This window comes from Nipponia nippon, unplaced genomic scaffold, assembly GCF_047370975.1.
Source record: "Nipponia nippon isolate SJK-2023a ecotype South Korea unplaced genomic scaffold, ASM4737097v1 scaffold_36, whole genome shotgun sequence".
Lineage (NCBI taxonomy): Eukaryota > Metazoa > Chordata > Aves > Pelecaniformes > Threskiornithidae > Nipponia > Nipponia nippon.
The window spans coordinates 942876-955269 of record NW_028262354.1 but is presented as its reverse complement, the minus strand read 5'-3'; the positions used below and the strand labels follow the sequence as shown (position 1 = coordinate 955269).

At 67.6% G+C, this 12394-nt stretch overlaps 1 protein-coding gene across 2 annotated transcripts; it reads left to right on the top strand.

The window, feature by feature from the left end:
• Positions 1-71: 71 nt before the first annotated feature.
• On the top strand, positions 72-10824 carry ITGA10 (integrin subunit alpha 10). 2 transcript variants are annotated; one of them, XM_087771950.1, is made up of 30 exons: positions 72-220; positions 1762-1873; positions 2472-2569; positions 2720-2808; positions 2902-3016; positions 3101-3228; positions 3875-4023; positions 4479-4629; positions 4785-4950; positions 5051-5124; positions 5398-5542; positions 6053-6201; positions 6287-6430; positions 6690-6893; positions 7006-7136; positions 7356-7522; positions 7902-8044; positions 8142-8249; positions 8332-8417; positions 8499-8640; positions 8959-9051; positions 9124-9200; positions 9301-9384; positions 9484-9568; positions 9649-9762; positions 9847-9948; positions 10036-10149; positions 10225-10320; positions 10416-10529; positions 10617-10824. In XM_087771950.1, exons 1-30 carry the CDS (start codon positions 169-171, stop codon positions 10674-10676), a joined length of 3492 nt encoding a protein of 1163 aa, XP_087628076.1. In that variant the 5' UTR covers positions 72-168; the 3' UTR covers positions 10677-10824. The 2 variants fall into 2 exon arrangements, with proteins under 2 accessions (XP_087628076.1, XP_087628075.1); XM_087771949.1 differs by having other exon boundaries at positions 8938-9051.
• The last annotated feature ends 1570 nt before the right edge of the window (positions 10825-12394 follow it).

Here is a 12394-nt window from a genome sequence, read left to right as displayed (position 1 = left end):
AAAAAAAAAAACCACAACCCGCTCCGGCTGTTTATTTTTAGCAGCCAATTGAAGATGAAGGAGGAGGAAAAAAAAATATTAAAAAAAAGAGGAAAAAAAAAAAACCCTATCCCATACGGAGACAGAGTAACCTTTGAGCCGCGCACGGCCGATGCCGGCGGTGGGGCGATGGAGGGCGGTGGGTGCCGGCGGCTTCTCCCAGCGCTGCTCCTGCTCCCAGGTAACGTCGCCCCGAAATCCAGCCGGCTTTGGGAAAAGAGGGGGGGTTTGGGGGTGAATCGGGGGCGGGTGGCGATGCTGTGGCGGGGGGGGGGTTGGTGCCGAGCTGGGTACCCATTAGCCCGGAGCTCAGCGATGTGTGGATGCCGCCGCTGAGCCGATCGGGGGGGGATTTGGGGGAAAACCGCCCCGTTTTGGTCCTTATCCCCCCTCCTCAATGTATTTTTGGCTTTTTTCTGATGGAGGGGGGACCCCAAAACCTCCGCTGGTTTGGGGATGGGGCCGGGAAGGGGCCGGTGCCGGCGTGGAAGGAAGCCAAACCCCGCTACGAGGAGCTAAAAAAAAACTTTAATGGAAAATCTCTACATTTTGGGGGAAAAAAAGACCCAAAAGCGGGGTTTTCCACCCCCCGAGGGGGAGGTTGGCGGCTGGGTCCCCAGCCCGTCTCCGTCCCATCCGGGCACGTCTGCGCTGCCTCGCCATGCCCTGCCGGCTGGGGAAACTGAGGCACACAGCCAGCGCCGGCCTCGGCGGTGGACCTTGGCCTCCCTGTGCCTCGGTTTCCCCATCCGGAGCCCGGGGCGCAGGGGATGGGGGGTGCAGCGCCTTGTGGCTCTTCTGGGGTTTGGAGGCAAACGCCAGCGCCCCCAGAATGGAAACCCCTGACTTGGCCTCGCCACCCCGGGGCCTTCTGGGGTGCTGGGTGCTGCATTTGGGGTGCTCGGTGCTGTACGTGGGGTGCTGGGTGCTCAGTGCCGCATTGTGGGGTCTGGCTGCTGTATGTAGGGTGCTGGGTGCTGCGTTTGGGGTGCTGGGTGCTGCCCGTGGGGTGCTCGGTGCTGCATACAGGGTGCTTGGTGCTAAAGGAGGGGTGCTCAGTGCTGCATTTGGGGTGCTTGTTGCTATACATAGGGTGCTGGGTGCTGTCTGTGGGGTGCTGAGTGCTGCATTTGGGGTGCTGGGTGCTATACATGGGGTACTGGGGGCTGCCTGTGTGGTGCTCGGAGCCCCACGCCGGGTGCTCAGCACCCAGCACTCAGGACCTCTTCCCCACTCCCCCCAGGACAGGGGCCAGCGCCGCAGCCCCGTGGAGACCTTTCCCCGCAGGTTTCCACCCCGACGGGCGCCCCAAGCACCCATGGGTGCCAGGGCCCCGCCGCGGCTCCCCAGCCGCCCTCTTCATCCTCCCACCCTCCGCCTGCTGCCCAGAGCCCGCCGGGGTGGCCATCGCCCTGCCTAATTACGGGGCTGCGGCCGGCACACGAGGCGGCTGCGGCACGGCCATGGCAGGTCGCACCCATCCCCGCGTCCTTCCCCCTCCCTTCTCATTCCCCGCTGGGTGGAGATGGGTGCTGCCGGCGGCACCCAAAAAATCAGGTTTTTGGGGGGGGCTTCGCGTGGGCGCCGCGGTGCCGAAGCCTTCGCGCTTTGGGGGTTGCGCCGAAGCGGCCCCGTCCCTATAGATGGGCGTAGGGTGGGGGGACCGTGGGACGCCTGGCTCCGTGGGTGCCCCCACCCTCAGGGCTCGCCGTGCCCCCCCAGGGCTGTGCGCGGGGTTCAATGTCGACGTGAAGCGCCCGCGGCTCTTCCACGGGCCGGCCGAAGCCCAGTTTGGCTACAAGGTGCTGCAGCGGGCAGGCGGCGGGGAGAAGTGGTGAGTGGCACCCATGGCGGGGGACATGGGGACACCCGTGGGGCTTTGACCCCCCCCCAGCACGTCCCGCGGGGCGGGTGCGTGGGGCAGGGCTGGGGGACGGGGGGTGCGCGGCTTGCGATGCCCAGGGAGGGGGAAGCCGGGGCAGGGAGGGGGAAACTGAGGCAGGGAAGGGGAAGCCGGGGCAGGGAGGGGGAAGCCGGGGCAGGGAGGGGGAAGCCGGGGCAGGGAGCCGGACGGCGAAGCCCCTCCGTGTTTTCTGGGGGCAGAAATGGAGTTTTAAGCCTTGCCGTGGGTTTGTGCTTTGCCCCGGCACGGCTTGGGGGGGGGGCATGAAAATAAGGGTCCCATCGGTAAAACCGGGGGGGCCCAGTGCCTGTGCCAGGGTTGGGATGCCGATCAAAGGGAGGACAGACAGACAGCCAGACGGACGGAAACCGCCGGCAGCCCGGGGCCGGTGGCGGAAACGCCGTGGCACGGTGCCGGCGGCGGGGGCGGGCAGGGTTTGGCGTTGCGCCCCGAAATGTCGTGGCCGAGCCGGAGCGGGGTGGTGCCGGTGACCCGGCCGGTGTCCCCTCACGCTGCCACGTCCCCGCAGGCTGCTGGTGGGGGCCCCTTGGGACGGCGACCGCCAAGGTGACATCTACAAGTGTCGCGTGGGACCCCCCAACGCCACGTGCGCCAAAGCCAACCTCGGTACCGCCATGCCCCACGGGGACGGGTGGCCGCATCCGCGCCCGGCTTTGCCCTTTCCAGGCCGGCAGCCGTCCCGGCACGGCCGCGGCGGGGCTCGGGGGGGGTCACCCCAGCGCTGACCCCCGGCATCTCTCTTTCCCCGGCCCCGAGGATCCGCAGCGCCCTGGCTCTCCCCCGGCTCCGGCCGCAGCGTGCACCTCGGGATGACCCTCCTGGACTCCAAGGACGGCGGCTTCGTGGTGAGGGGAGCCTCCCGCCGCGGGAAACCGAGGCACGGCCGGGCGTGGGGTCAGGTCCCAGCCCGTGCCCTGTGTCGTCCCCGTCACCCGCAGGCTTGCGCCCCACTTTGGTCCCAGACGTGCGGCACCTCCGTCTTCAGCACCGGCATCTGCGCCCGGCTGGACGGTGACCTCCGGCCGGTGGGGACGATCGCGCCCACGGCACAGCGTGAGTGGGGGGCGGCTGCGGTGTGCGGAGCCCGTGCCGGGCCGTGCCGCGCCGTGCCGGTGCCAGCTGCGTCCCCCATGGCAGGCTGCTCCACCTACATGGACATCGTCATCGTCCTGGACGGCTCCAACAGCATCTACCCCTGGTACGAGGTGCAGAACTTCCTCAGCAACATCCTCAGCAAGTTCTTCATCGGGCCCGGCCAGATCCAGGTGAGGGGGTGTCCCCAGGGCCCTGCCGGTGTCCCCAGGGCCGTGCCAATGTCCCCAGGGCCATGCCATGTCCAGGACAACGTCATTGTCCCTGGGGTGAGGAGGTCCCCCGGATGATGCCGTCATTCCCAGGGCAATGCCATCATCCCTGGGGTGACTCCGCCATCCCTGGGGCAATGCCATTGTCCCCAGGGCCATGCTGTTGTCCCTGGGGCGATGCCACCTTTGGGGTAATGACACCCCTAGGGCGATGCCGACACCCCTAGGGCGATGCCATCACCCCTGTGGCGATGCCATTGTCCTTGGGGCAATGCCATCATCTCTGGGCTGATGCCATTCTCCCCAGGGCCATGCTGCTGTCCCTGTGGTGATGCCACCCCTGGGGCGATGCCATTGTCCCCAGGTGATGCCAGCATCCTAGGGTGATGGCATTGTCCCCAGAGCAGTGCCATCATCCCTGGAGCAGTGCCATCATCCCTGGGGCGATGCCATTGTCCCCAGGGCCATCCTGCGGTGATGCCACCCCTGGGGCGACGCCAGCTGGGGATGCTTTTGGGGGGCCGAGGGCTGGGGGACGCACCGTGCGGGGGGGGGGACACACGTTTTGGGGCGCGGGGCCGCGGGCTCAGCACCCTGTCCCCCGCAGGTGGGGGTGCTGCAGTACGGGGAGCGGGCGGTGCACGAGTGGGTGCTGGGCCGGTACCGGACGGCCGAGGAGGTGGTGGAGGCGGCCAAGAACATCAGCCGGCAGGAGGGGCGGGAGACGCGCACGGCCTTCGCCATCCGCCGGGCGTGGTGGGCACCGGCGGCGGGGTCGGGATGGGCGCTGGGTTCGGGATCAGGGTCGGGGTTGGGTTTGGGATTGGGATCGGGGTAGGGGTTGAGATCGAGATCGGGGTTGGGCTTGGGATCAGGGTTGGGATTGGGGTTGGGGTTGGCATTGGGATTGGGGTTGGCATTGGGATAGGGGTCGGGATTGAGATTGGGGGTCAGGATCAGGGTCGGGATCTGGGTTAGGATTAGGATTGGCATCAGGATTGGGATTGAGATCAGGACTGGGATTGGGGTGGGGATCAGCGTTGGGACTGGGATCAGGATCAGGATTGGGGTTGGGATTGGGATCAGGGTTAGGACTGGGGCTGGGACTGGGGTCAGGATTGGGGTTGGGACTGGGATTGGGACTGGGGTCGGGATTGGGGTTGGGGTCCAGGTCGGGGTTGGGATCGGCCTCAGGCCACCCATCCCGGCAGCACGGAAGCCTTCAGCCCCGAGCGGGGCGGGCGCGCGGATGCCACCCGGCTGATGATCGTGGTGACGGACGGGGAGTCCCACGATGGCGAGGAGCTGCCCGAGGCGCTGGCGGAGTGCGAGAGGCGCAACGTCACCCGCTACGCCATCGCGGTGAGCGCCCCGGCCACCTCCCTGCCCGCCAGTCGGGAGCAGGCACCGTGCCTCAGTTTCCCCATTTCCCCTTTGTGCCATGCTGGGGACCCCCATCCCGGCTGCACTGGGGGCAGGATCCGGCCCCCGGCCGACGCTGGCCCCCCTCTCCCCAGGTGCTGGGGCACTACCTCCGCCGGCAGCAGGACCCCGAGGATTTCATCCGCGAGATCAAGTCCATCGCCAGCGACCCGGATGAGAAATACTTCTTCAACGTCACCGACGAGGCCGCCCTCAACGACATCGTGGACGCCTTGGGCGACCGCATCTTCAGCCTGGAAGGTGATGTGGGGCCAGATCCAGTCCCGGACCCCGTGGGGGGCTGCAGGAAAAACATCTGGAACCACATCTGGAGGAATCCCATCTCCTTCCCCCTCCCCAGGCACCCACGGGTACAACGAGAGCTCCTTCGAGCTGGAGATGTCCCAGATCGGCTTCTCCATCCACCTCCTGGAGGTGAGGCTGCCGGACGGACAGGATCCGGCCCAGGGAAGGGCTGGAGCGGGGAGGGCAGCGGAAAATAATCCTCAGCTCATCCCGGGGCTGCGCGTCCCCGTCACGCTGAGCGTCCCCGTCACGCTGAGCGTCCCAGGCTGGGCAGGTGACATTTGGGAGGGGGGGTTGGGGACAGTGAGGCATCACCATGCACGCGATGGCCTCGAGGCGTGTGACACAGGCTTCCCATCCCGCCACAGCATCGCGTCACCCCCCGCTTCGCTTCCCCCCCAGGACGGGATCCTCTTCGGCACGGTGGGAGCCTACGACTGGGATGGGGCCGTGCTGGAGGAGAGCCGGCGCGGCCGCATCGTCCCACCCCGGAAAGCCTTCGAGAAGGAGTTCCCGCTGGAGCTGAAGAACCATGCGGCTTATTTGGGTACGGGGGGGTGTCCCGAGGGACGTGGGCTGAACCGGGGATGCTCCATGTCCTGGAGATGTGGGACAAGCCGGGGATGCTCCGTGTCCCAGAGCTTTGGGGTGAACCAGGGATGCTCTGTGTCCCGGAGATATGGGGCAAATGGGGGATCATCGGCAAATGAGGGATGCTCCGTGCCCCAGGGATGCACAGATCCCCAGGGGTGCTGGATGCCCCAGGGGTGCTCAGTGCCCCAGGAATGCAGGATAAACCAGGGATGCTCAGCACCCAAAGGATGCTCAGTGCCCTGGGGATGCAGAGGGGACTGAGGATGCTCAGCACCTCAGGGATGTGGAGCAAATGGGATGCTCGGCGTCCTGGGCATGGAGAGGAACCAGGGATGCCGGGTGCCCTGGGACGCTGGGTGCCCCGGGGGTGCGGGGTGCCCCAGGGACACAGGGTGGCCGAGGACCAGCCCCACCAACGCCAGGGCTTCTCCCTGCCGCTGATGCCCGGGCTCTCCCACCCCAGGTTACGCCGTCTCCTCACTGCGGCTGCAGGGCGGGCAGCGCCTGTACGTGGCCGGAGCCCCCCGCTTCCAGCACAAGGGCAAGGTGATCCTCTTCGAGCTGGATGCCGTGGGGACCGTGACAGTGGCCCAGGCGCTGACGGGGGAGCAGGTAGGGGCTGCCGGGGGGGACAGGCGGCCATGGGAAGGGGCTGCCGGCAGCCCCCAGCCTCATGCGGCCCCGCTGTGTCCGGCAGATCGGCTCCTACTTCGGCAGCGAGGTGTGCACCCTGGACGTGGACGGTGACGGGGTCACTGACGTGCTGCTGGTGGCAGCTCCCATGTACCTGGGTGCCCAGAGCAGGGAGACGGGGAGAGTGTATCTGTACAGCGTGGGGCAGGTGAGGGGCCGGGGGTGCCGGGGGATCGGGGGACACGGCAGAGCTGGGGCAGGGTTGGAGGGGACACTGCAGGGTCAGAGGGGTGCAGTGGGGGGACACAGGAGGGTTTGGGGGGGCACAGTGGGGCTGGGGGGACACACGGCCCAGGGGATCCCCCTGCACTCCCCCTTCCACCTCCTGGGGCTCAGGCGCGGAGCACACGGGGCCGGACCCGGACCCGGCACGGTGGGGTACCGAGGGCCGCCCTGTGCCCCTCCAGCGGCTCCTGGCCCCCGCTGGCACCCTGCACGCCGACAAGAAGCCACAGGACTCCCGGTTCGGCTATGCCCTGGCCGCCGTGCCGGATCTCAACCATGATGGCTTCAATGACGTGGTGGTGGGGGCTCCGCTGGAGGACGGGCACCGCGGTGCCGTCTATGTCTACCATGGCGCCCCGGGCACCCTCCTGCCCCATTACAAGCAGGTGAGATGGGTTGGGGGGGGTGTCGCTGCCATCTGGGGGCAACCTGACATTGAGCACAACCTTATACAAGACAGCAGTGAAGCCACTGCTCTCGCTGCTCTCACCTCCCCAGCGCATCGAGGCGGCGGCGCTGGGCCCAGCCCTCAGCTATTTCGGACGCAGCGTGGACGGGCAGCTGGACCTGGATGGGGACGGGCTGGTGGACTTGGCCGTGGGGGCGCAGGGGGCGGCCGTGCTGCTGCGGTGAGTCCTGGGGACGGGGACGGGCGGAGGGGACATGGCTGTGCTGCCAGCCCCCACGCTCTGCAGGGCCACCCGGCTCAGCCATGCCTGGCGGGATGCGCTCAGGCAGCTCCTGGACCCCCCCGTGCCTCGGTTTCCCCTTGCTGTAAGAGGAGGAGAGCCTGGGGACAGCCAGGGTTGGATGTCAGCGTCCCAGTGACGCTGTCCCCTCGCTGCCAGCTCCCGCCAGATTGTCCAGGTCAACACCTCGCTGACGGTGGAGCCCTCATCCATCAACGTCATCCAGAAGAACTGCCACCGCGGCGGCACCGGCGCCGTCTGCCTCCGGGCCAAGGTCTGCTTCCGTGCCGAGACCCGAGCCCGGGGCCAGCGGGAGAGGGAGATCGGTGAGTGCGGGGGGACGGGACAGGCGCCCGGCCCTGGAGCATCCCCGGGTGGCCCTGGAGCATCCCAGGGCTTCCCCAGAGCAGCCCTGGGGTGGCCCCAGAGCATCCGTGTGCCGATCCCAGAGCAGCCCAAGCCCATCCTCAGGGTGTCCCCAGAGCATCCCTGGAGCACCCCAGGACCGTCTCTGGAGTGGCCGCTCAGTATCAGTGGAGCAGCCATGTGCCATCCCTGGAGCATCTCAAGAGCATCCTCAGGGTGTCCCTGGAGCATCCCTGGGGTGTCCCCAAGCATCCCTGGGGTGTCCCCAGCGCGTCTCCGGGCTGTCCCCAGCCCCGCGAGTGGCCCCAACCACTGACCCCCGTCCTCGTCCCCGCACAGAGCTCCGGTACAACGTGTCCCTGGAGGAGAGGACGCCGGGAGCCCGAGCCGCCTTCGACTCGGGTGCCCGGCGGCTGCTGCAGCGCCGCCTCGAGCTCCCGCTGGGGAGGCAGAGCTGCGTCCGCTTCCCCTTCCACGTCCTGGTGAGCCACGGCGGGACCCCTCCCTGGGACACGGGTGGCTTTTCCCACCCCCCCAGCAGCACTGGGGGCTAATGGGGACCCCCCCCGCCCTCCCCAGGACACCACGGACTATCTGCGACCCCTCAGCTTCACAGTGAGGTTGGCCATGGCCGAATCCACCGGGCCGGTGCTGGATGAGACGTCCCCCACCACCATCCAGAAGCTGGTGGGCGCTGGAGGGGGGGGTGGCCGGATCCGGGATCATCCCTGGTGCTGCCGGCACCAGGCTCACACCCCGCTCCTTCCAGATCCCCTTCTTCAAGGACTGCGGGGAGGACAACGAGTGCGTCACGGACCTGGTGCTCCGGGCCACCATGGACATCGTGGGCTCCAGGTATGGGGTGTCCCCGCGGTGGCCCGGGGCTGAGCTGTGTCCCGGGAGCCCCCCCGGCCATAACCGCCCTGGCCACTGCAGGCAGAGCCCCCACGTCCTGCGCAAGGGCAGGAGGAAGGTGGCGGTGGACGTGGTCCTGGAGAACAAGAAGGAGAACGCCTACAACGCCAGCCTGCTCCTCCGCTTCTCCAGCAACCTCCACTTCTCCAGCCTCGCGCTCCAGGTACGGGGACGTGGGGGGCTCCCCCAGACCTGTGCGGACCCCCCAGCCCCTCCAAGACATCGTCGTCCCTCCAGCCCCATGCAGACCATCCAGTCCACCCCAGGGCAAAGACTGGGGTCTCACCGGTCTTATATAGACCCTCCAGCCCATCCTCATCCCCAACCCAGCCCAGGTTGGGGGGGTCCATTGGCCCCATATGGATCCCCCAACCCAAGGTGGGGGCCCACATGGCCATAGGGCCCCTGTGCTCAGCCCAAGCCCCCCCAGCTCCATCCCCTGGCACTCCCGTCCCCGCAGGTGACGTCCCCCCCTCCGCAGGACGCCAGCCCGGTGAAGCTGGAGTGCACGGCGCTGGCGGGTCACCGCCGGCTCTGCAGCGTTGGCTACCCCGTCTTCCGCTCGTTGGCCAAGGTAGGGGACCGCTGGGCCCCCCGCTGGCCCCGTGCACCCATCCCACCCACTCACGGCCCCGCTCGCCCCCAGGTCTCCTTCGCCCTGGAGCTGGAGTTCAGCTGCTCCGTCCTCCTCGACCGAGCCGAGGTTGCCCTCGAGGCCAGCAGGTAGGAGCGGGGCCGGGGGCTGCACCCCATGGGGTGGCCCAGGCACCGGGGGGTCTCAGGGTCCTTCCGAGCTCCCCACGGCCACGTCTCCCCCCTCCAGCGACAGCACCGAGGCAACGCCGGAGGACAACACGGTCCAGCTTTCTGCCCCCATCCGCTACGAGCCCGACCTCTTCCTCTCCAGGTAGGGCTGGGGGGAGCGGGGCAAAGATGGGGGGGCTTCATGGGGCTGGGGAGGGAGGCAGCGGAGACGCAGAAGCCGACCCCACTCTCATCCCGGCAGCGATGCCAACCTGCACCGCTACGAGGTTCACCCGCTCGGCACCTTCCCCCACGGCCCCGGCCCCGAATTCAAGACCACGGTGAAGGTGAGGAGATAGGGGGGTGCGGAGGGGGGCGCGGAGGGGGGCTTGGGGGATCCTGGCTCACCCCACTCTCCTCCTCCCAGGTGCAGAATTTTGGGTGCTACCCGGTCCGAAACCTCTCCCTCCACATGGCCCTGCCAGCCCTGGGCTACCGCCGTGCCACCTTCCTCTCCGTCACACGCATCCTGGCTGACAACGTGAGTCCCTCGCCCGAGCCGCGGGTCCTGGGGGGGTCCCCGCACCCCCTCAGCGCTGAGCCCGGCTCCTCTCCCCCCGCCCAGGCCACCTGCGTGCTGCGGACCCCCGCCGAGGAGCCGCGGCCGCGGGGCACGGCCACGGTGGTCCCCGTGCACCCCGAAGACCTCCTGCACGTGGACAGGCTGGTGAGCGTCGCCGTGAGCTCCCCGAGCTGGGGTCTGGGGGGGGTCGGGGGGGTCCCCTCACGTCACCCCACGGTTTTTCCCCCGTAGGACTGCGGCAACGCCTGGTGCCAGGAGCTGAGCTGCCGGCTGGGGCGGCTGGAGCGGGGCGGGGAGGTCTCCATCCACGTCCTCCGCACCATCCACAACGACTTCTTCCGCGGGGTGAGGAGGGGAAGCGTGGAGCCCCCAGCTGGGGTGGGAAACCCGGCTTGAACCCCCCCTTTTCCCCATCCCCAGGCTAAATTCAGGAGCGTGAAAGTCATCAGCAGGGCCTGGCTGGGGGTCCCGGGGAGCAGCGTGCTGGTGCTGGAGGAGGGGGCACATCGGAGGGAGGTAGGAGCCCCCCCAGACCCCCGCTGCCCCCAGACCTGGGCCGCAGGGACACCCCCGTCCCCCTTTGCTCCCCGGGGACCCTTCTTTTTCCGCAGACGGTGCTTGAAATCATCCAGGCGAAGCGGGTGCCCATCTCCCTCTGGATCCTGGTGGGCAGCATCCTGGGGGGGCTGCTGCTCCTGGCGCTGATCATCTTCTGCCTGTGGAAGGTGAGAGCGGGGCTGGGCCCGGGGGGGGACAGCAGGGGCTGGGGGGCTCTGCCTGCCTTCCTCACGCTCCTCTCCCTCTCGCCCCAGCTGGGCTTCTTCACCCGCAAGAAGCTCCCCGAGGAGGAGGAGGAGAAGGAGGAGCAGTGAGGGCAGGCGGTGGCCCCTCGAGCCCAGCACCGTTGGGAAGGGACACATCCCTTCCCCATCCTTGGGGACACAAGTGGGGGCTCGGGACTCTGCCACCCCCCTGCCTCGGCTCCATCCTTGCGGAGGGCGATGCCTCCGCGGGGGCTGGATTGTGCTGGCACGTGGACGCAGCCAGGTGAGGTCGGGGGCCGGCGTCGGGGCGAAGGAGCCCCCCAGGTTTGACCCGAAGGACTCGGGGGCGGTCGTGGAGGTGGGGAAAGGGGGAATCAACCGGGCTGAAACAAGCGGCTCCACCAATAAAGCTCAGCCCCGCCGAGACCGAGCCTGTGGTACCCGCCGCCGTGCCCTGCCTGCGTCCCGGCCCCCGGGCGCGGGGATGCTCCAGGAGCAGAAACACTTCCCGCTGCCGGGAAAAACACCGCAACCCTCCCGAGCGACACCAGCGAGGGCCAGGAAAGAGAAAGCAATGGGGGGATGAGGGGTGCACGCCCGCCAGGTACCCCAAACCCCCCACGGGCCCTTCGGCCCTGCATCTGCCCCTGCCCCGCGGCAGCGACGGGTCTCGGTTCTGCCCCACGGCGGGGAAATCCCCGATTTCAGGCGCTTTGGGGCGAGCTGGCACCGTGGGCGCGCGGGAGGAACCGGGAGCAGGAGCCGGGCACTGCCCCAAGCGTCACTAGAAGGCGCGTGGCCCCCAGCCCCCCAAAACTCACCCCGCGGGCAGGGCACTTCGGGGGAGCCCGCAATGCTAAACGACGGGGAAAAGCAGGGAGAGAAACCCAGCAAAGAAAACTTAACCCGGCATCTAGCCGCAGTTAAAGCGTTTTCCCTTTTGTTGTCACCAACCAACGCGGCCGCGAGCCGCCATCGGCTCTTAACCCCCGCCTGGCCCTCAAAAGCAGGGGCTGAGCGGGGTCTGCGTGCCTCAAACGGACGGGAGAGGTGGGCCCGAGGACGCAAGGGGCTGCTTTGCCCCGAACGAGCCCCGGGGGCTGCGGGGAGCCGGCCGGCGGCCGCCTGCGGGGCCCAACACGCTCCCAGCGCCAGGCGGCTGCGGGGGGCGGCCGGCCGAGCCCCCGGCCCCTCGCCGCGGGGTCCCAGCCCCCGGCCCCGCAGCGGCGGGGCAAGAAGGGACGAACGCCCCAAAGCAGCGTCCCCGCGCCGCTCCCCGGGTTCTTCTCACCGGAAAAGCCCTTTACGGCCACCTCACAAGGGTATTTCCATCCGTTAGTCCTCCCGCAGCCGCCTCTTCCAGCCCCAGCAATCTCTCTCCACGTCTTGTCTTCTTTATAAAGGCCTTTATTTGACGTAATAGCAAACAAAACACTAGTTTAAATCGAGTGTACGTAGTACACTGTTTACAGCAATGAAGCGGCGACATGTTTAGACGCGACCTACCTCTCCCTCCTGCCCGCTGCCAGGCCGAGCCGGGGGTTTAACATTGCCATGGGGTGGTTTAGTGGGTGCCGTAAGCACAGACGTTATTCGGACGATAAAAACAAGTCAAACATGGATGAAATGTTACAGAAGTGGAAAAAAAAAAAATAATAATAAAACAAAGAAAAAAAATAATCCGCAAAAATAGAGATTCTCTTAAAGTTATCGGACTAAGGGAGAATTAAGATTGTGTGTTAGACACTGAGGAATCGGCCGTTAAAATGGCTACGCAGAGTTAGGTCTGTGCCTAAAGGATGCCTTCGACGTGGTCCGTGTGACAC